The sequence below is a fragment of the Trichechus manatus genome, unplaced genomic scaffold (assembly GCF_000243295.1).
Source record: "Trichechus manatus latirostris isolate Lorelei unplaced genomic scaffold, TriManLat1.0 scaffold00185, whole genome shotgun sequence".
NCBI classification, from domain to species: domain Eukaryota; kingdom Metazoa; phylum Chordata; class Mammalia; order Sirenia; family Trichechidae; genus Trichechus; species Trichechus manatus.
Window position 1 is genome coordinate 4839709 of NW_004444121.1, and position 23562 is coordinate 4863270.

Here is a 23562-nt window from a genome sequence, read left to right on the forward strand (position 1 = left end):
CCGCAGACCTCCCTCCTTCCCTTTAGGAAGTGGGGCGGGTCTGCGCGCGGCGAGGCGCGGAGGAAAGGCGTGGAGCCCTGACCACACCACCCCGCGGCCCGCGACGACAAGAACAGGAGGCGGTGACCACGGCCGGCCAGTGTCCATACGTAGTTTATTCACATAGAGCGGAGTCGCCTCTCCGAGTCCATGAGTCAGACTCCCACCGCCGCCCTCAGCCCGCCGTCCGGGACACCCGGGCCTCGTCAGGGCTGGGCTTTTTGTTTTTAATAATAATAAATAAAAACTCAACTCTAAAAAATATATATATATAAAAACGGGAGGGAAATTAAGTTTTACAACAATTGGAACTCAAAATTCCAAAATGGAAAATGTACAAACTGGGAGCCTGCGTGCCCCCCACCCGCCAGCAGCCGTGGCCTCCAGGAAGGGCAGGTCTAGCTCCTCCCCGCCGCTCGGGCGCCTTCCTCTCGTCTGCGGCAGGTCGGGGGATGACGGGCAGGGTTGGGTTTTGGTCAGAAGCCAAGAAAGGTTGGAGAAGAAAATTAAGCAATGACATGAACTTGCTCTGCACAGAGGGCGGCAGGACGGCTCAGAGATAAATAGCATTTGGGTTAAAACTATGTCATTAGCAAATTTAGCTCTTGTAACTTTCGCTCTATTTATATCTCTATACACAGGCGGGGCTGGGATACAGGATAGATTCTGGATTTATAGTTACACTAAGAAAAAATACTCTCGCCCCTCCCCAACCCCACGCCAAGAACGCCTGCCCAGCCCTGCTCCCGAGGACTTTGGTTTGGGCGCCCTTCCCACCCAGAGCGTGCCTGCCAGTCCTGGGCCCCCTAGGCCCTGCTCGGTGGTGGATAGCCAGTGCCCTGGAGCCCCCAAACCCGTGTGTAGTCACCATGCTCGAGGCAACAGGTGGGCAGGTGGAAGTGAGAGGAGGGGACGGGGAGGGTCAAGTGGGTAAGGCAGCTCCTTGGATAGGCCTGGGGGCTGCAGCCAGGTGACCAGGGGGAGGAGGGATGAAGGGAGAAGAGCGGGTGGGCATTTGTGCTCGCCGGCCAGGAAGGGCAGTGTCGCTCGGCTCCGGGAAACAGAAGGCACTTTCTCAGGGCTGGCTGCTGGCTCGCTGGACTGACCCACGGTTGCAATGGGCAGGGCGGGCCAGCAGGCACTGACCGTGAGGTGGGGGGCCAGAGGCGCTCTTCCCGCAGTCAGAGCTCTGCCCTGGCCAGGCTGCACCCTCACACCCAGCACAGGACGTGGGGATCCCCGGGGCATGAGGGCTTGGGTGACGGAAGGGAGAGTGGGCTCCAGGCGGCACCTCTATTCTGAGCAGATGCCGGGCATCTGCGGGCAGGCGGCAGCATGGAGGGGCCAGGCATGCGACCCTCAGGGCTCAGACGTCCCTCTCCCCTCCCCCGTGCTCCCGCCCCTCCCACCGCCGCCCGCTATAGCACGCCCTCCATGAAGCTGGTGTCCAGGTGCTGGATGAGCACGCGCAGGAAAGACATCTCTTTGCGCGTGTTCTCGAAGATGATGCGAGGGTCATCCGACTGGCAGCGCAGGCAGTTGGGCGCCATCACCATGGCCAGGTTGCTCACGTCCATCTTGGTGATGGCCACGTTGGCGGGCTGCACGAACACCTGTGGGGAGGGGCGGAGGGTAGGGCCGGTGGGGCGCTGCGGGGACAGGCTGGGGGCGGGCGGGGCCGGGGACTAAGTACCTGGAGGAAGCGGATGAGGTAGCACAGCACCATGCGGTTGATGCGCGGTAGCGCGTGCACCACGGCCACTGCGGCCTCGGGGCTCTCATAGTGAGCGATGCACTGCTCGTAGAACTCGTGCGGGATCAGCGGCTCCTCCAGCTCGCGGTACCAAAGCTTCAGCAACGATGCTGCAGACAGAACGGGGTGCTCAGCCACGGCAGCTCCGGCCAGCACCCAGGCACAGTCCCGTGGGGACATGCATCCACCCAGCGAGTGGCCACAATGAAAGGGGCTCTCTGAGGTGAGGGAGGACTGATAGGCCAGATGGGGGCCTGTCAGGAAAGGGGTCCACTTGCAACCGTGGTGGGGGCAGTACAGACCCTAGAGGGCCTCCACGTGGGGAAGGACCGTTGCACAAGCGGCGATGCACAAAAGCAAGATTTTCAAATGGATTGTGCAGCTGCTAGAAGGCTGGTGGAGGGCAGCGTGAGCACCCAGGTGTGGTGGCCAGCTCGGTCAGAGGATGGGGAGGTGCCAGGCAGTGGGGGGCAGCCATGGTGAGGATGGGGAGCACAGGCTGGGGTGGGCATGGGGCGGGTGCTTTGTACAGGCTGAAGCTGAGAACATCTCTGGGCCGTGAATGGACCATTGACCCCTGGGAACCCTGAGACCCCACTGCCTGCACTGCCAGGCCCAGGCCGCCAAAGGGGGTTGGAGGACCCTCACCAGGGACGTGGGGGTCTTCCAGGCCTGTAGGCACCTTCCACTGGTCCACCTGCAGCTTCAGGGCGTTCACTTCATCAATGTCCCCAGGCACCCTGTGGAGCACAGGCCAGTGTCAGATGGTGTCCACTACCGACCCAAGGGAGGGAGAAGGGCTCAGCAACCAGACCCCCCAGCCTCCCAGTTTGGCCTGCTTCCCACATAGGAGCTGTGGCTCGGGCCTGTTTGCCCTCCTGGGGGCCCCTCACCTATGAGCTGGACTCAGGGGTGTCACAGCTCTGACCCTTTCTGGACCCTCCCAGGAGCAGGAGGCAGAAGGCCCTCTCTCCATGAGCCCCAAACACAGCAAGCCTCAGTTTCCCCAGCTATCCTCCTGGAGCCTAGGAGTCCAATCCTGACAGGCGAGGTGTGTAGAAAGTCACCTCAGTGGCCACCGCAGCGCAGCAGGCACCACTCAGATCTGTGCCCATTCTCTCTGGTACAGACTGCACTTCCCTGGCATGGACCTGCTGCTCCTCAAAAGCCCGCGAGGCAGGGCCACCACTGTCCTGTTCAGACCTGAGGACAGGAGCCTGGTGGGGGGTGACAGAGCTCTGCTTGAGTCGTACGTACGGCTCGGGCAATGCTCAGGCCCTGCCTGGAATCCGCGTACCCTCTGGGCCCTGGGCGGCCATTTCTGCAGGGGCCACCTTCACTGGCGGCTCGCCAACCTAGACTGAGGGCCTGGGGGGATGCAGCGGCCGGTGGGCTGGGGGTGGGACGCCTATCCCGGCCCCTTCCTGGGGGCCCCCACCACTGCACGCCCGTCTCCCTGGAGCCTCTCTAGAGGCTCTCCTCGCCCCATGCCCAGGGCCAGGCGGCGCAGTGTGGCACCTGAAGATGCCCTCTGTCTGGTCGCCATTGAGTGCCAGCACCTCCTCGGAAAGTCGCGTCTGCACCCAGGGCAGCTGCCGCTCGGGGTAGCGCTCCTTCTGCATGCTCATGACCTCCTGCAGCGCGCTGCCGAACATGGACGGGCTGAACACGGCGTTCTTGGCATGCCGGATCTCCTCCACGGTGGGCTTCCGCAGCCCCTGGAAGAGAGCCAGCTCTCTCCTACCTGTCCTGGCTTCCCAGGGTCACCCCTGGGTTTGGCCACCCCCTCCCTGTCTGGGTCCCTCTATCCTCTCGTCCCTGCAGGCTTCAGGCTTCTGCCCATTATCATCCTGGGAGCCACCTGGGTGTTCCCACAGCTACACGGTCCCTCAGTCCTGAGCCACCAAGGGGCCTCCTGCTGGCCACCTACAGCACCCTGAAGCTTCAAGTGGCCTGGTGGTCACACAGGAGGAAGGCCAGCCCAAGAGCCACCTAGGGACCACAGCAGGGGCCTGGTGGCTGATCTGGGCCATGAGACCACCCAGGGGGACGATTCTGGGGGTGAGGGCAGGTGGCAGTTTCTGGAAGTCTGGCTGTGACAGAAGACATGGCTGAAGAAAGCCCTGGGTAGGAGCAATGCGTTACAGGGCCTCTGGGTCAAGTGGGGGTGGGCTAGGCATACTGGGCTTCTATGGGGAGGCCGTGGCAGTGGAGCAACGACCCTGCACCTGGATGGGTGCGGGGAGGAGGACAGAGGACTGCAATGTCCTGCCGAGGCAAAGGGACAAGACCCACAGCAGTGGGCAAGCGATGGGAGATGGGGCCCGTCGGAGCCCAGGGACTTCGGGGACAGGTCCTCCTCCTCCTGTCCTGCCAGACCTACACCTGGCTGCAGGGGTTTCTCACTGGCCGTTGGCACAGCCTCCTCCCCAGCCCTGCAAGCCCCAGGTGAACTTCTAGAGAACATCCAGACCTCCCCGAAGGAGGGGACATGAGCGTCCCAGGGCTCAGGAGGGCAGGACTGGCTGAGCCTTGCTGGGTGGGCAAAGGCCCCAGGTCAGAGTAGCAGCCAGGTAGGAGCAAAGGCAACCAGAGCTTGGTGGCAGTGGGCTGGGGGCTCATCCGCAAGAAGCCTTTCTTCTGACTGCCCTGGGAGGGGGCGCATACGGGGCCAGGCGTCCCTGGACTGGTCTGCATGGTCTTCATGGACTCAGAGTAGCACGCCCTCTAGGGGTATCCCCAAGCCTGGGTGCCGGCACCAGACAAATCCTAGGATGGGGTCTGAGGCTCCCCGGTGCTGGGAAGGGGGTGCTGCACAGGACTGTGGACCCCAGAACTTCAACCTGCCTGCTGGTGGGAGCTGCCACTGCTGGGCTGGTGGATTGACATGAAGGACCTGTGCCCAGCCCCTGGCAGGCGAGTTCTGAGCCCGCCCTGGATTCCAGAATGGGGCCTTGCATGGGCCAAGGGTCCCTGTAGGAGGGGTCCTCTCATGGCCCAGACCCCTCCCCTCACCTGCTGCCCTGACCCTGCTGATGGCCTGGCACCTGGATGGGGGTTCGGGCACCAGTGGGACCTCTTTGGGGGAAAGGTGAGGTGGCCCCTGGGCCCAGAGTGTCTGGCCGTCTGCCGGCCACCCCGCCTGCTGTGGCATCTTGAACTCAGAGCTTTGCCGCCAGCAATGCCTGGCTCTTACCTTCTTGGCCCCAGTCAGGGCGGCCTTCTGCAGCTTGTGGTAGCAGTACTTGGCGTATGTGCTTATCGCCACCCCTGCAAAAGAGTGGACGCTGTCAACCAGCGCAGCGTATGGGGACAGACTACAAAGAGGAAGCAAAAGGAGGGTGAAGAGAGGCAGCTGCTGGGAGACGCTGGGGGCTGGGCCCACCTCTCGGGGCAGGGAGTCCTCATGCTCCCTGGAAGCAGAGACCACTCAGGAAGGGGGTAGGTTCAGGATGGGCAGAAGCTAATGCCCCTAGGAGTAGCAGGAAGGACCCGCAGGACCCTGTCCCGTGGGCCCTTCTTTCTCAGGCCTACCCTGCGTGGAAGCCCCTGGAGGACAGGGGCCATTTGTAGGTGCCCATTCCCAGTGACGGGCAATTCGGCACCCACAGCCTGGAGGGGAGCAGGCCAACAGCAGGAGAGGGCACCCCTCTCAGCCCCTTCTCCTGGATGGGTGCTCCAAGACATGTTCCCAGAGGGGCTGAACAGGGTGCTCAGACAGACCTGCTAGCTGGGCCACCCAGGTGTGTTGAGCTCCTGCAGTCCTGGGTGAAGGCCTTGGATCCAGGGCAGGAAGGTGCTCCCAGGTGGGCGCTATTAAGGGCTGCCCAGCAGAGATCAAGGGACTGGCCTGGGGGTGGGGGAGAGGGGACAAGCCTAGCACTGCAGAAGGACCTATCTGTGGGCTCCTCATGACTGAGAGCAGCACCTCAAGAAAGCCCTGGCCTCCTAGCCCGAGGGGGTGCATTGCCTTAGAGCTTCATGCCCCTGGCGGTTCTGGCACTCCAGGGGGCTTGATGGGCAACCCGGACACACAGACCACAGAGAGACCCCACCTGGATGCGTCTGGGACGGAGGAGTAGCAGAAAGACCATACACCAAACACAGAAAGTGGGAAGAGTCGCGGAGACGCCGTCTGGGCCAGGGATGGGCAGACAGATGCACAGGGCCACGTGCGTGCAGCCCCAGGATCCAAGCCAGTAACATCACCCGCGTGCCAGGGCCATGGCAGCCTCAAATCTGAGTCCCTGAGTCTTGCTAGTTTTAACATGAAATAGTTTTGTCACTCTGTTAAAGTAATTTTTTTTTTTTTTAAAGAGTAATCAAAATGAAGACACAATTAAAGCATTTTTCCTAGAACGTTAAGTCCTAGATAATGTCTCGGGTTCGGAGGACCCCAAGCTCCCATGGGGAGAGCCCCAGCTCCAGCCCCGTCTGTGAGCTTGGAGCTGCTCCGTGGCTCCCTGGGTGGGTCCCATTCCCACTGCAGACAGTGGAATGTGGCCAAACAAATGGAACTTGGGCCGGAGCAGGCACAGAGGAGAGCTTTGCAAGCAGGAAGCCAGGGGCAGAGCATTTCTCCCCAGGGTCTTGGGCCAGTGCAGAAGGGGCCGAGTATGTGCCCCCTTTCCCTGGCCTCAGGCCCCGTGGGGGCACAGGCTGAGCCCTGTCTCAGGCTGCTCTTGTGGCGGGTGGTGGGGGGGGCAGACCCCAGCTGACTGGCCTCCTCTGTAGGCTGGGGACAGGACAAGGCCTACCTCGAGGGCTCGGGAGGCACAGCTAGAGAACAGGCCACAGGGCGGAGCACAGAGCCTCATCCCCGAGTGCTCAGCAGACAAGGCCGCTGGTGTCCTAACTGTGGCGGCTGGTGGGGCACCTGCCGGAGTCTAGGGTCTGTGGTCTCTGACCTGGTGCTGCCATGGGCACAGCCTCCAGGCCCAGGACTGCAGGGCCATGAGGCCAGATGCCCACCTGTTCTTTGCAGGCCGTCGTGCCCACCAGCCCAGCCATAAGCTCTCCATGCCCCTTCAGCCTTCTCCTGGCTCAGCAGCCGGTCCTAAGCAGGCCTCCCCTGCAGGAAGCACCCCTGGCCTTGTCCTGGGGCCCTACGGACGGCGTGCAGGCAAGGAGGAGCCTCCCCAGGCTGAGTGGTCTCAGAGAACTTGTGTTCCAGGCAGAGAAAGGAGCGAGTCAAGATTGGGTAAAGACAGCTCAGCATACAGGGAGGTGCCCGAAGGGCCCGAGGCGGGCTGACCCACAACACAGCTCCCAGACAGGGATAGCCTTGGGCTCGCAGAGTGCCCTGGACAAAGCAGACACGTGGCGGTGGGCAGGAGCCCTGGGCCAGGGCCCAGGAGAAGAGGGGGGCGCCGATTAGGAGTCACTGCTAACACTGCGAGGGTGCTGAAGACAGGGGTACCCAGGGAAGAAAGGGGTTATTCCCAACTTGTGAATGCTAGGCTCTGCTCCCCCAGAGTACCCCCCATCCACCCATGAGCCTCCCAATGGGCCAGGCCCACCCTATGCACTCACCTGGGGACTGCACCTCCGGGATGTCTTGGCAAACTGCACCCCTCCCTCCCCCGGCCCCCAGCATGCAAGTTGGAAATGGCTGGAGCACAGAGAAAAAGATCTAGGGGCTGACGCCACCTCTCCCAGCCCGGGATCGTGGGGTTCAGCACCCCTGGTGACCCAGGGGCCTCAACTCACTCCCGAGGCAGCTGCAGACCTGAGGGTTAGTGCTCCCACCCCCCAGCCCAGAAGCGGTTAGAGGCGAGGCCAGGGTGGCCGAGGCGGAGACAGCAGAGCTAGGCACAGGCACGGCCACCGCACTGGGCAGCGGGAGAGGCCCCTACCATCCGGCTCTTCAACATAAGGCTTGGGTTTCTTTCTCAGTTTGGACTTCTTCTTAGTGTCTCTCTCCAGGAGCTCTTTTATGTGCTGTGTGACTGGGGAGCAAACACAAAGGTGAGGACCATAGAACACGAGGCCGGGAGCACGGGCCCATGGGGCCTCCGTCAGAGGAACTGAGCCGGGAGATGCTGCACCCTGCTGGGTTAATGAGGAGACAGGCCTGGGTTCTGCTGGCTGACTGGGGTCCATGCCCCTCTGGGGGCTGGCAGGGCTGGAGCACGGGAGTGCTGCGGCGAGCAGTGGGGGTGTGCAGACCCTGGGGACGGGAAGGATGGCTGTGTGTATACCTGTATGCGCACATGTGCACATGCAGGCTCCATGAGACAGCCTGGCCGTCAAACACTGGACCAGAGAGCAGCTCCTCCTGCTGGCAGTGAGCAGGAAGTGCAGGGGAGGCACCAGGGCAGGGAAGCCGGGAGAGGGGCTTCCGACGGGACTCTGGCCCACCCTTTGGATTCCTAAATGGTTGTGCACCAGGGCCGGCCAGTGGTGGTCCTGGGTGCCTGGGCTAGTGCTCAAGGTGGCTCCAGCCTGCCAGTTTCAAAGCCCCGAAAATTGGGCAGGATGAAGGTGAGCAGTGCCTACAGGGTGTTGGGGGGTGAGGGCAGGCTGGCCCCACACTGGGCACTGCAGGGGAGGCGGCCATGTTGTTAGGGCACTTGCCAAGCTCACAGCCCCATGGGGCCCCCAGCCCTAGGATGTGGGAGGGGTCAGGGTAGGTCCAGCCTGCTCAGACGGGGGTCGGGGAAGGGGAGGCAGCTTTAGCATGCTCCAAGGATGCCCACTGGGCTCTGACATCCCTCCCAGCGCACAGTCCCCCACCCTCTGCCCTCCCACCCTCAGGCCTTTTCCACGGGGCTCAGAGCGCAGCTCTTCTCCCTTGCTCCCGCACGCACCCATCCACCTCTGTCTTTGATGCCACCTCATGCTGTTGTCCCCCAAACACGCCTGGCCACATGACTCCCACGACCTGATGGCCAGCGTTTCACCAGCACACACTGGCCCACACGGCATCACCAGTCCCCAGACTGCCTGTCTAGGGCTTTGTTCTGGCTTCCCAGGACCTCAGGGCCAGCACAGTGGCTGCTCTGGTGGGGAAGGCAGAGATGGTTGTTATGAAGGGGAATTCCTTGCTCTTAGAAGGCCCATGCTGAGATACTTAGGGATGAAGAGTCATGATCTTTGTAGCCTAACCTCCAATGGTTCAGGAGAAAAAAATGTGTCTCAGGGGGACCAAACAGATGCTACAGGAAGAGAGTGTGCATGACAGGAAGATAGCAAATGCAGCAAAATGCTAACCTGTGAATTCAAGTAAAGGGTATCTGGGGGTTCTTTGAATGTTCCATGTGCACTTGAGAAGAATGCGTATTCTACTGTCGGGAGGAGTGTTCTATATATGTGAGGTATAATTGGTTTATACTGTTCAAGTCCTCAATTTCTGTATTGATCTTCTGCCTGGTCTATACATAACTGAAAGTGAGGTACTGAAGTCTCTATTATTGTAGAATTGTCTATTGCTCCCTTCAATTCTGTCAATTTTTGCTTCATATATTTTGAGGTTTTGTTGTAAGGTACATCAAAAACAAACAAACAAAAAAAACCCATTGCTGTCGAGTTGACTGCGACTCAGCAATCCTACAGGACAGAGTAGAACTGGCCTATAGCATTTCCAAGGAGTGGCTGGTGGATGTGAACTGCTGGCCTTTTGGTTAGCAGCCAAGCGCTTTAACCACTACTCCACCAGGGCTCCCAGGTATATACAGGTTTATAATTATTCTATCTTCTTGATGGATCAAAACTTTTGTCAATATATAATGTCCTTCTTTGTCTTTTGTAATCTGTTTTAATTTAAAGTCTATTTTGTCTGACAAAAATATAGCCACCCTTGCTCTCTTTTGCATGGAATATTTTTTCCCCATTCTTTTCCTTTTAACCTTTTTGTTATGTTTTTGTATCTAAAGTGAGTCTCTTGTAGATAGCATACAGAGGGAGCCTGTTTTTTAAATTCAACCTGGCAACTTCTGCTTTTTAACAGATTTTAATCCATTTACATTTAATGTGATTACTGATAAAGAAAGATTTACTTCTGCGAACTAGGTGTTCGTTTTCTGTATGTCTTAAATGTTTTTGTGCTTTAATTCCTCCATTAATGCCTTATTTTCTATTTAGTTGTTTTTTCTTTTTGGGGTGTACCAGTTTTATTCCCATCTTCTTTCCTTTTCTTTCTCTCTCTATATTTAGTTATCTCCTTAGTGGTTACCTTGGGGATTACAAATAACACCTTAAACTTACGGCAATATAGTTGGAATACTACCAACTTTGTTTTAATAATATACTACCTTCTGCTCCTATATATCTCCGTCCCTCTCTCTTTATGTTGTCACAGATTACACCTTTATAGATTGTCCATTAACACAGATTAGAATGATTGTTTTAAACATTACTTTCTAAATCATACAGGAGAAAGAGAGGTTATAAACCAAACAGAAAGGACAATAATATTAGCTTTTATATTAACCTCTAAAGTTACCTTTACTAGTATTTTTTTTTCTTATGGCTTCAAGTTACTGTATGGTGTCCTAAGGGACTCCCTTTAGCATTTCTTGTAGGGCAGGTCTATTGGAAATGAACTCCCTCAGCTTTTGTTTATCTTAAAATGTCTTAATTTTTCTTTCATTCTTGAAGGATAGTTTTGCTGGATTTAGAATTCTTGGTTGACAAGTTTTTTGTTTTTTTTCTTTCAGGACTTTAAATATGTCATCCCACTGACTCTGTCCTCTGTAATTTCTAAGAAAAAATCAGCTGTTAATCTTATTGAGGATCCTTTGTATGTGATGAGCTGCTTTTCTCCTGCTGCTTTCAAAATTTTCTCTTTCTTTGGATTTTGACAATTTGACTACAAAGTGTCTCGGTGTGGATCTCTGCATTTATCCTGCTTGGAGTAGGTTGAGCTTCCTGGATGCGTACAGTCATGTCTTTTATCAGATTTGGGACATTTACAGCCATTATTTCTTCAAATATTTTTCCTGCCCCATTCTCTTTTCTCCTGGGATTCCCATAATGCACGTTGGTATGCTTGATGGTGTCCCACAGATCCCTCAAGCTCAGTTCATTTTTCTTCATTCTTTTTTTTTTTTTTTCCCTGCTCCTCAGAAGCCCCTGAGAACAGGTCAGAAATTTTGCAGAATGGCTCTTAACTGGGGCTTGTCTGATAATTTGTCACGGTTAGACTGGGGTCATGGGTTCTTAGGACCATATTACATCAAGGGTACATCATATCCACATGACTTACTGTTGTTGATGTTGGCCCTGGTCAACTGGATGATGCAGTGTTTGCCATGTTTCTCCACTATAGTTACTGTTTTGTTCCTCCTGTCCATACTGTATCTCAAAAGGAAGTCACTATGTTCGACTCACATTTAAGGAGTGGGGAGTTATGCTCCACCTCAAGTAACTAAATTATTTGGAATTCTTCTGCACAGATTTGTCTGTTGTTATCTATCTAACTAATCATATATTATCAGTATGGACTTATGGATACTTATTTTATACTTCCACCACGTGTCCGTCAGTTTGTCATACTGTGCAGGCTTTCATGTTGCTGTGATATTGGCAACTGCCACAGGTATTTCAAATAACAGCAGGGTCACCCTTGGTGGACAGGATTCAGCTGAGCCTCCAGACTAAGACAGACTAGGAAGAAGGATCTGGCGGTCTGCTTCTGAAAAAACTGGCCACTGAAAATCTTATGAACAACAGTGGAACACTGATATAGTGCTGGAAGATGAGCCCCTCAGGTTGGAAGGCACTCAAACGACAACTGGGGAAAAGCTGCTGCCTCAAAGTAGAGTCGACCTTAACAATGTGGATGGAGTCAAGCTTTTGGGACCTTCATCTGCTGATGGGGCACAACTCAAAATGAGAAGGGACAGCTGCACACATCCATTAAAAATGGGAACTAGCAATGTACAAAGTATGAATCTAGGAAAACTGGAAGTCATCAAAAATGAAATGGAACGCATAGACATTGATATCCTAGGCATTACTGAGTAGAAATGGACTTGTACTGGCCATTCTGAATCAGACAATCATATGGTTTACTATGCCTGGAATGACAAATTGGAGAGGAATGGCATCGTGTTCTTTTTGACAATGATCTATTCTGAAGTACAAAGCTGTCAGTGATAGGATAATATCCATACGCCTACAAGGAAGACTAGTTAATATGACTATTATTCCAATTTATGCACCAACCACTAAGGCCAAAGATGAAGAAACTGAAGATTTTTACCAACTTCTGCAGTCTGAAATTGATCAAAAACGCAATCAAGATGCACTGATAATTACTGGTGACTGGAATGCGGAAGCTGGAAACAAAGAAGGATTGGTAGCTGGAATATATGGCCTTGGTAACAGAAATGATGCTGGAGATCACACGACAGAATTCTGCAAGACCAGCGACTTCTTCATTGCAGTACCTTTTCTCAACAACAAAAATGGCGACTATACATGTGGACCTTGCCAGATGGAATACGCAGGAATCAAGCTGACTACATCTGTGGAAAGAGATGGTGGAAAAGCTCACTATCATCAGTTAGAACAAGGCCAGGGTCTGACTGCAGAACTGACCATCAACTGCTCATATGCAAGTTCAATTTGAAGTTGAAGAAAATTAGAACAAGCCCATGAGAGCTAAAGTATGACCTTGAGTATATCCCACCTGAATTTAGAGACAATCTCAACAATAGATTTGAAGCATTGAACTCTAATGACCGAAGACCAGACGAGTTGTGGAATGACATCAAGGACATCATACATGAAGAAAGCAAGAGGTCATTAAAAAGACAGGAGAGAAAAAAAAAAGACCAAAACAGATGTCAGAAGAGACTCTGAAACTTGCTCTTGAACACAGAGTAGCTAAAGTGAATGGAAGAAATGATGAAGTCAAAGAGCTGAACAAAAGGGCAGCTTGAGAAGACAAAGTATTATAATGAAACGTGCAAAGACATTTCCTGTTAGAAAACTAACAGGAAAGAACAAGCTCAGCATTTCTCAAGCTGAAGAAATGAAGAGAAAATTCAAGCCTTGAGCTGCAATACTGAAGGACTCTATGAGGCAAATATTAAATGATGTCAGAAGCATCAAAAGACGGAAGGAATACACAGAGTAACTGTACCAAAAAGAACTGGCTGGCGTTCAGCTATGTCAGGAAGTAGCACACGATCAAGAACCGACGGTACTGAAGGAAGAAGTCCAAGCTGTACTGAAAGCACTGGCAAAAAACAAGGCTCCAAGAATAGATGGAATACCAATTGAGATGCTTCAACAAACAGATGCAGCACTGAAGTCCTCACTCGTCTATGCCAAGAAATTTGGAAGACAGCTACCTGGCCAACTGACTGGAAGAGATTCATATTTGTACACATTCAAAAGAAGGTAATCCAACAGAATGTGGAAATTATCAAACAGTATCATTAACAGCACACACTGAAGATCATTCAAAAGCAGTTGCAGCAGTGTATCCACAGGGAACTGCCAGAAATTCAAGCTGGATTCAGAAGAGGACGTGGAATCAGGGATATCACTGCTGATGTCAGATGGATCATGGCTGAAAGCAGAGAATACCAGAAAGATATTTACCCGTGTTTTATTGACTATGCAAAGCCATTCGACTGTGTGGATCATAACAAATTATGGATAACATTGCAAAGAATGGAAATTCCAGAACACTTGATTGTGCTCATGAGGAAACTGTATATAGGCCAAGAGGCAGTCATTTGAACAGAACAAGGGGATATTGTGTAGTTTAAAGTTAAGATGCGCGTCAGGGTTGTATCCTTTCACTATACCTATTCAATCTGTATGCTTAACAAATAATCTGAGAAGCTGGACTATATGAAGAAGAAAGTGGCATCAGGACTGGAGGAAGAGTCATTAACAACTTGTGGTATGTAGAGGACACAACCTTGCTTGCTAAAAGTCAAGAGGACTTGAAGCACTTACTGATGAAGATCAAAGAGCACAGTGTTCAATATGGATTACAACTCAACATAAAGAAAACAAAAATCCTCACAACTGGACCAATAAGCAACATCATGATAAACAGAGAAAAAATTGAAGTTGTCAAGGATTTCATTTTACTTGAACCCACAATCAACGCTGATGGAAGCAGCAGCAATCGAGAAATCAAATGATGCATTGCACTGGGCAAATCTGCTGCAAAAGACTTCTTTAAAGTATTAAAAAGCAAAGATGTCACTTTAAGGACTAAGGTGCACCTGACCCAAGCCATGGTGCTTTCAACTGCTACATATGCATGTGAAAGTTGGACAACGAGTAAAGAAGAACAAAGAAGAACTGATGTCTTTCCATTACGGTGTTGGCGAAGAACACGGAATATACCACGGACTGCCAAAAGAATGAACAAATCTGTCCTGGAAGAAGTACAGCCACAATGCTCATTAGAAGCAAGGATGGCGAGACTTCGTCTCACATACTTTGGACATTTTATCAGGAGGGATCAGTCCCTGGAGGACTGCTTGGTAAAGTAGAGGGTCAGCGAAAAAGAGGAAGATCCTCAATGAGATGGATTGACACAGTGGCTTCAACAATGGGTTCAAACATAGCAAAGATTGTGAGAATGGCCTAGGATTGGGCAGTGTTTAGTTCTGTTGTACGGAGGGTCTCTGTGAGTCAGAACCAACTCAGCAGCACCCAACAACAATTTTATACTTTGGGTTACAACCCAATATAACTTAATTTTGTTGCTCAACTTGTTTCAGCTTTGGACACTGGGACCTCTTTCAGTTTGCTCCTGTGTCCCTTTGGCATATATCTATTATCCCATGTCCCCACCCCCTAGCACTTCCTTACTTTCTGGCTCATCTGGTATAGTCCCTGCCTCAGCCCTAGAATCAGCCATTTCTCCAAGGATCCCTGGTTCCTATTATTGGAAAAAGGTATTTAGAAACCAATATCTGGGTGATGGATATACTCATTGATACTGGGGTGTCTTTGCTTCTAGGCCCTCTGAGTTGACAGAGCAAAGAAATATATGTGTATGTACTAACCCTGTGTATAGATACATATCTATAAATATTTCTTTATGTAGTCACGTGTATCTATATTAATCTAAACACGGGTTCATACTGATGTCTCCAACTCTAATCCAGTACCATATGGATCATCCTTTCCTTCTCCCCTTGTCTTTTCATTTTTTTAAGTGTCTTTTGAAGGGCAGAAGATATAATTTTGATGAAATCCAATTTATCAATTTCTTTCATGAATCACGCTTTTGGTGTTATATCTAAGAAATCTTTGTCTGACAAAAAGATTTCCTCCTATATTTTGTTCTATAAATTTTATAACTTTAGATTTTCTATTTAGATCTATGATTGATTTTGAAACAAGTTTTGCAAACTATGGACTGAAGTTTTTGTTTTTGCATATGGATATCTAATTGTCCCAGCACCATTTGATAAAAAGACTATCCTTTCTTCACTGGATTGCCTTTGCACCTCTGTGGGAAATTAACTGACCATATACGTGAGGGTCTATTTCTGGGCTCCATTCTGTTCCAACAAATTATTGTCTACTTTATGCCAAAACCACAAATCTTGAATTCAGGCAGTGTTAACCCTTGAAATTTCCTTCTTTTTTAAAGGCGTTTTGCTATTCTAGGTCATCTGTATTTTCCATAAATTTTAGAATCAGCATGTCAATTTCTAAAAACAAACAAAAAACCTATTGGGATTTTGATTAGGACTGAATCAACAGATCAATTTGAATACAACTCACATCTTAACAATTCTGAGCCTTCTGAATCATAAATATGATGTATCGGTCCATTTATTCAGGTCTTAATTTCTTTCAGCAATGTTTTGTAGTTTTCAGTATAGAGGTATTACACATCTTTTCTCAGAATTATGTATATTGCATTTTTAAATGCTATTATAAATGGTATTTAAAAAAAAAAACTCAATTTCCAATGGCTTGTTACTAGTAAATAGGATTTTTTAAATATATTTGGTCTTGTATCCTACAATCTTGCTAAACTCACTTACTAGTGCTAGATTTTTTTTTTTTTTTTTTGGTAGATTCCATAAGACATTCTATGTAGAAGATCATGTAGTCTGTGAATAAAGACAACTGTACATTTTCTTTCCAGCCTGGATGCTTTTTGTTTCTTTTTCTGCCTTACTGCACTGCCTAGAACTTTGTATGATATTGAATAGATGTGGTGAGATTGGAGGTCCCTGCCTTGTTCCTGATCTCAGGAGGAAAACATCCAGTCTTTCACCATTAAGTATGATGTCAGCTATAGGTTTTTCATATATGTTTTTTTACCAGGTTGAGGAAGTTCCCTCTATACCGAGTTAGTTTAGAGTTTTTAACAGGAATTAATGTTGGATTTTTTCAAATGTTTTTCCTACATCTACTGAGATGATCATATGATTTTTTTTTACTCTGTTGACATGGTGAATTATATTGCTTGATTTTCAAATGTTAAACCAACCTTGTGTTCCTTGGATAAATGCTACTTGATTAAGATACATTATATTTTTAATATACTGTTGGATTCAATTTACTAAAATATTGTTATGAATATTTACGTCTATGTTCAGAAGGGATATAGGTCTGTACTTCACTTGTAATGTCTTTTTCCAGTTTTGGTATAGAAAGAGTTGGGAAGTATTCCCTCCACCTCAATTTTCTGGATGAGTTTTTGTAAAACTGCTACATAAACAAATGTTTGGTATAACTCACTAGTAAAGCCAACTGGGCCTGGAATTTTCTTTGTGGAAAAGGTTTTTTAGTACAAATGCGATTTCTTTAATAGACATATGGCTATTCAGTTGTTACTTTTGAGTAGTTTGTGTCTTTCAAGGAATTTGTCCATTTCATCCAAACTGTCAAGTTTATTGGCATAAATTGTTCATAATATTCCCTTATTGTCCTTTTAGTACCTGTACAATTTATGGTAATGTCATTTTTCATTCCTGATACTGGTTATTTACGTCTTCTCTCTTTTTCTTCCTGGTCAGTCTAGCTAGAGATTCATCAATTTTCTCAAATCTTCTCAAAGAATCAGCTCTTAATTTCATTGATTTTCTCTATTGTTTTTGTTTTCCCATTCGATGATTTCCACTTTGATCTTCATTATTTCCTTTCTTCTACCTTCTTTGGCATAATTTGCTTCCCCCCCATACCCCTCTTTTAAGTTTCTTAAAGTAGAAGTTGAGGCTGTTGATTTTTTTCTAATACAGGCATTTAAAACCAAAAAACCCTCAAACCCACTGACTCATGGAGACCCTATGCACATTTAGGTGCTATAAATTTCCCTCTAAGAACTGCTTTGACTGCATCTACAAATTAATTTTTTTTTCCTACTGTCTTCCAGTTCAAAAACCTTTGTTATTTCCCTTTTGATTTCTTATCTGACCCAACACTTGGTTTTCCACATAGCTTTGTGTTTCCGATTCTTAATTTCATTGTGTTACGAGAAAACACTTTTCTATGATTTATATTCTTTAAAATTTCCTGAGACTTTAAGGCCCAAAATATGCTATATCTTGATACTGTAGCTGGGAGTTGACTCCAGATGGTCTGGATCCAGACTCAATGTTCTCACCCACTCCACTGTAGCTGCCCTGTTTCTTAAACTAGTCCTTTTGTTTTTAGCATCAAGGACACCCCTTTCTCCCATTGCTAGAGGAAGCTGGATACATCCACTCCCGAGCTTTTAAGGGTGTGTTACCTGCTTCAGCTTTTCAGCTTTCTCCACCATCTGATCAGGACCTAACTTTCTTTGGTTGGCCAAGTCAGTTTCCTACCAGCTTCCAGAACACTGTTGTTGTTCCTTTTCCTTCTCTTCGTCCTTGTGGGCTTCTGTCTTTTAAAAATTCCTTCTCTGTTACTTTAGCAGGAGTTCAAGGCAGAGTATAATTAAATGCATACATTCAATCTACCATCTTTAACTGGAAGCCAGTTAAGTTTTGTTGAATGAACGAAAGCATGAGCAGTGAATGAAACCTCAGGATCCGTTATGTCCACTGCCAAGCACCTCTGCAATGTCTGTGCTAGGAAAGCCTGTTTAAGAGAGGTCACAGGGAGATGAGCCATGAAAGCCCCCGGCTGGTGCCAGGAACAAAGGTGTGACCATTTACAAGATGAGGCTAAGCCAAGGGGGGCTCATGCAACCTTTGATGGGGCCAGGCCCACCTTGGACAGTGTGATGCTTGGTGGTTCACCAGGGAGAGCCATCACACAGTGGACATCACGCAGATGCTGATGTTGGTGGATGAATCAAAGGCTCCTGAGGCCAAGGCAGGCAGGTGGATGGGGGTGATAAGCCACGCACAGGAGCTGGACTCGGCTGCGCCTCTCACGAGCCGTGTCCCTCAGGAAAGGCACTCATCCCTCTAAGCCTCAGACTCCTTACTGGTGACAGCCATGCATCTCAGGACTACGCAGCAGACCTGCTGATCCTTTGGAGGAAAGGTGGCCTCCTCCTGGGCTGACAGGGTACCACCTTTATGACAAGGAGCAGCCAGTGCACTGACCCATGTGAGTCTGAGAGGACAATTATCAAGGCTAGGTGGGCCTCCACAGACAGCAGGCTGCTCTAGGGGAGTGGAAGGGCCATCTGAGATGGGGGTGGCCACACTGTGTGGAGGTATAAGGCCTGACTCCGACAGAAGTCCACCTGGGAGTGGGTCTCAGGCAGGAGACTGGGGTTCTGGCTGCCAGGCAATGCTGGCCACAGACGTGAGCCCAGACCCCACAGATGGGACACAAGACCCACCAGCAGACTACATACAGCCCCAAGTCCCTTCTGTGGTCCCAGTTCACCTGACGGCTCTAGAACCACACAGGCCTTACTCTGGGCACCTCGAAGCCATAGTCGCTGGGGCTGAAGCCCACTCATGCTTACATGCAGGCCGGGGCCCCATGAGCATAAATCACTAGGACAGAGGGCGCACAACCCCTGGCTGAAGGGGAATGAACTGCTGGGCCCATGATAGGGATGGCTGGGCAGAACACCTGGTTAGTTGGCTCTTCTAGGCCAACCCGGTCCTGGTCCTGTGGCCTCTGACTGTCTCCTACCTGTTTTCTTTTTCCTCAGCAGATGTTTTGTGAGTGCCTGTTATGGGCCACAAGCTACGTGGGCATTGGAGACACACATACTTCTGCCACAGCCTCTGGCTCAAGGACCCTCTGGAAGCGATGAGGTGAATTACGAAACTGATGGGGACGCAGCTCCCAGGGCCACCTGCTCCCAGAAAGGCCCTGAAGACCAGGGATGGGGCCCCGGCCAGAGGAGTGCCAACTGGAGGTGAGGTGCGTCTGCTGACTCAGCGATCCGTGCCTGACACTGCACACCTGGGCAAAAACCTCTTTGCTTCAGAACCTCCCCCGACACGGACGTGCTGGATGGCGCCAGCGCTCAAAGCAGCCTCATCAAAGTCTCCGCCACTCTCCCTACAGCTGGGCTCCTCACTGCACTGGGACCTAGATGGCCTAGACACTGAGGCCAGGCTGGCAACTGCCCTGGGGGTGCCCCAGGACCCTCTGCCAGGCGTGAACGCAGCTCTTCTAAGGGTCCAGGACACAGATCGAGTCTGCACGCCACGAGGGCACCCTGAGCACACTCATGCCTGGGGGACCTGCACAGAGTCTTCATGGAAGCAGCGCTCCTGCACGGCACCTCGCCCTCCCTACATGCCGTCCCACATACCTGCTGCTCCCACGGCACCCGCCTGCAACAGGAGCTGTCAGGGCCAGTGCACTCACCGGGGTGACCTGCATAGTCAGGAAGCCCTCACCACGGCCCCAACCTTACCTCGCCACGGACCCAGGGTGCGAAGGGGCCAGGTAGGCCCAGGGCTGGGTGCTGTGGCCACGCTGAACCAGGCAGCTGAGCTTCCGTGCCCGGGCCTTACCTTTGGTGTCATTGACAGGGTCCATGTGCCGGTAGATATAGCCCTCCAGGTAGGAGTGGAACTTGGGCGTGGGCGGGAAGAAGGCCAGGCAGATGGCCATGAGCTCCCAGCCGCGCGCCAGGCTCTCAAGGCGGAAGTTCTCAGTGGTCTGCCGACAGAGCTGGATGTAGAGCTCATCCCGCAGGCCCTGCATGCTCCAGCCCTTGGTGGCCACCTCTAGGGCTACGTGTAGCGGGTCGGCCTTGGCCCGCCGGTCACCCATGTACATCTGAATGAGCTTGAAGATCTCACAGGCCTCCTTCTTCACATGCCGGTCGCTGGTCATGATCATGGGCTTCTTGATGGACTCACTGCTCCAGGCCAGCATGTTGGCGATGGACACCTTGCGCCGGAAGAGGCCCTGCGTGTGCTTGTTGAAGTGCTTAGAGGCCCAGTTCTCGATATCTGTCTCTGAGGAGGGCTTGCGCAGTGTGAAGGCAGGGAAGACGCAGCTGGCGCTGGGCATCATGCTGCGGCCCTGCCGGCCACTTTCAAACTGGGCACAGGAGCCGAGGTCTTCGGACTGGGGAGGGCAATTGGGCCGTTAGGGGCAGGGCCAGCTGACCACAGCCCAGGGGTGTGAGCTGGGTGCGGGAGGGGAGCAGGGGAAGGAGTGAGGACACCAATGTCACTGGGTCCTGGGGCCAGGCCCAAGCTGGCTTCCTGCGCTTACTCTGCTCTGTCCACCTGCCAGGGAAGTGCTGCCCCACCCTGGAGTGGGGTTGCGAGGACGCAGAATCAGACAGGGTGCAGCCTGCAGGGGGGAATGGGGGCAGCAACCCAGGGTCTGTGGTTTCAAAGTCCATCTCCACACCCGTCATCCCTGGGGCCTGACTCAGGGAGTGACCCCGGGGCTGTGCCCTCTGGTGGAGATGTCCCCTCTGAGTCGCTAGGACGGGGGCTGTGGAGGCACCCCGCACACAGGCAGTGCCTGAGGAAGGAGCCCCAGGGCTGTGGAGGGGCTGGGCAGGAGGAAGCCGAGCCCCGCGCCAAGCAACAGCGCTTAACGCAGTGCCCATCCCCTCACAGGTGGAAGGTTGGAGGAAGACTCAGCCTTCAGTTTCCGATGGCTCAGGGTCTGCAAGAGACTTGTGAGCCGCAGACGCAGGTCCGCCCAGAAGGAAAGGTCCAGCTGGCCCACGGCAGCCCAAGCCCTACCTGGAGGGTGAGGGTCCTGGAAATGGGGGGATGGAGGCGGCAGAAGGTTGAGCAGAAGCCCATCCTTGTCTGCATGGGTGGTGGGGGTGACAGTGTCCCCGCCCTGAGGGTCCACAAGAGCAAGGGGCTTGAAGCTGAGTTGACAAGCAGAGAAACCACAAGCGTGAAGCAATGAGCTCCCCAGGTGCAGGTCTTGGGGGTGATGCCCTCACTTTCCCCAACCAGGCCCCTAGGATCACTTCCTGCTGTAGCCACGGCTGGCCCTGCACCCCCCACCACTGGAAGGCCCTGCACGCCCCTGTGGGTGGCCCTGCAATGCCCTGTAGGTGACCCTGGGCTCCTATACCCCAGTGGATGGTGGTGTACCCCCAAACATCTCCAGATGACACTGTATACCCTCATGGACATTCCCGTACCCCCACCCCAGGGCAACCCTGCACCCCTACACCCTCCCCCTGGATGGCCCAAACACCAGGCCACCTGACCCCATGATCTCTCTGCCCCCACGCCGGCATGCCTGCTCTCTCCCATCCTCTCCACTGCCCACCTCTGCGGCCTGGAGTCACGGCCAGGTCTCCTGGGATCCAAAGGTGAGGATGCCTGTGTGATGAAGGCCCCGGAGCTCCTATCTCAGGTCCTCACAGCAGGCAGGGTGCTGGGGCAGGGCCGCATCTCAGGAAGCCAGGCTTGAGAATGGTGCCTTGCGAGGACCCCACCTCTGCGCCCGCCCAGGCCCCACCATTGCGGGTAGCTATCTCAGGGTGGCACGGGCCCCACCCTTTCCTGCCCACCTACCGCGTTACCTGTGAAGGGTGCAGGTAAGGCTCCGGGGAGGCCAGGTTGGTCTGGACAGAAATGCTCTTCTCGAGGAGAAGCTGGGGGAAGCCGAGCTTCTCAAAGGTGCTCCTCTTCCAGTGCTTGCTCTCCTGCTGGGCCAGGGCCTCGTCCTCACTGAAGGCGCGCACCACGGGCCCCGGCATGGGCAGGGGCACGGCGCCGTCACTCTCGTAGCCTGAGCCGTCCTTCTGTGAGTCCCAGCTGCTCCGCTGCTTCATGTGGTGGTGCACCTGCTGGGCCTCCCAGGCCAGCCGCGCCTGCGCCACAAAGGGCTCGCAGGCGCCCCGCGCCCCCTCTGCCTCGCCCGTCCGTCCGTCTGTGGGCTTTAGCGGGGCCAGGCTGGGCCCGCACGAGGGCCGCTCCTCGGCCAGAAGGGGCTTGCCGAGAGGGTCGCGGTCCCCTGAGCCGTCCGTGGATGACGTGTTGGGGTCCTGGCACAGGGAGGGTTTCCTGCTCTTCCTCTTGCGGGGGCCGGGTGAGCAGCCTGTGGAGGACATGGTGTCCTGCTGGCTGGACCAGGACATGGTGTCATCCTGCGCGGGGGGCAGTGGTGTGGGTGGGGGGCCGTGCCGGCAGTCAGGCCCCTCCATGCTGCTGTAGTCCCCCGAGCGAGTGTCCAGACGCTGGTCCCTCACCAGGCAAGGGCTGGGCTGCAGCGAGTAGGAGCCTCCGCCAGGGTTGGGTGTGTACTTGGGGCGCGGGCCGGCGCGCAGCTTGGGGCTGGAGCCCGCCTGCTCCACATAGACCAGCTGCCGCACGTACTCCTTGCCCGCGGGGCTGTAGTCCAGGCTCATGAAGCGCTCAGGGCCTCTCTGCTTGGTGAGCACCAGCTGCTGGTAGGGTGAGGGGGAGGCGTGTTTGGGCGACTGCAGGAAGGGACGTGGCTTGCGCACGGGTGACTTTTGGGGCGAGCCGGCCTTGTAGGCCCCGCTGACCTCATACTGCATGTCCACAGGGGGCTCATCATAGATGGGGGCCTGGTACTCCACAGGGGGCTCCTCGTAGAGTGGGGGTTCGTAGGCGTAGCGTGGGGAGGAGGGCTGGGAATCACTGGAAGGCTTGCAGGGCTGGGCCTGCAGTGGGGTGTAGAAGGCTTCACCCCCGCGGCCTGGAAGTGGGGAGCAGCCCCCCACGAGCTCGGCCCTCTTCAGGAAGGGCGACGGCCGCCTCTCGGGGAAGAAGACGCCACTGTCTGTATCGGAAGCGAACGTCTGCAGGCCCGGGGAGTGCTGGCCACCGGACGGCCTCCGGGCACGGGCCCCAGGCTGGCCGTTGGCAGGGAAGCCGTTGCCCTGGGGGGCGAGGAAGCTGGGCTCGCGGTCGGTGACCTTGATGAGCATGCGCTCCTTGGTCCCGGTGGTCCACTGCAGCGAGGAGGCCCTGTGGGGAGGAAAGCGTGGCTCACTTGCGGCCCTGGGTCCTGGGGATGTGCTCACCCTCGCTGTGGGCTCTGTGAGTGGCTGGACGCCCCCGATTGCTGGTCCTGCCTCTTCTTGTCTGCGGGGCTCCCCCACACACCTCCTGCACGGGTGCCGTGCCTGTCAGTGCCTCGTCTGCAGCTCCCATCCCGGCACCAGGCAGAGGGAGGCTCCAGATCCGAAAGGGCCCTGAGTGCCACCCCAGCCTACCCAGGCAGGGAAGCGGGCTCCTCAGGACTCCCCTTTCCAACCACAGTGGCTCCGGTGGGGCTCAGAGAGGGCGGCAGCCCTCCCTGCCCAGGCCAGTGCACCGCTCGTGGTCCCCGCTCTGTACCCTGACCCTAAACAGAAGCGTGACTGTCCAGCGCTGCCACACCTGTGCCCACAGCCCCTGGGGAGCCTTGACCTGACTCCCGGCCCCACCCAGCACCGCCCACACCTGTGCCCACAGCCCCTGGGGAGC

At 53.4% G+C, this 23562-nt stretch overlaps 1 protein-coding gene across 1 annotated transcript in view; it reads right to left on the minus strand.

Annotated features, from left to right (window-relative positions):
* Window positions 1–1457: 1457 nt before the first annotated feature.
* The window catches only part of ARHGAP39 (Rho GTPase activating protein 39), a 95702-nt gene continuing 73597 nt past the window's right edge, over window positions 1458–23562 (minus strand). Inside the window, exons 5-12 of the mRNA XM_012558788.2 lie at window positions 21648–23061; window positions 19648–20209; window positions 7648–7740; window positions 4989–5062; window positions 3311–3510; window positions 2441–2532; window positions 1733–1902; window positions 1458–1652 (exon numbers count right to left, since the gene is read on the minus strand). Coding sequence (XP_012414242.1) covers window positions 1458–1652; window positions 1733–1902; window positions 2441–2532; window positions 3311–3510; window positions 4989–5062; window positions 7648–7740; window positions 19648–20209; window positions 21648–23061 — 2800 coding nt within the window. The remainder of the gene's footprint in view (window positions 1653–1732; window positions 1903–2440; window positions 2533–3310; window positions 3511–4988; window positions 5063–7647; window positions 7741–19647; window positions 20210–21647; window positions 23062–23562) is intronic.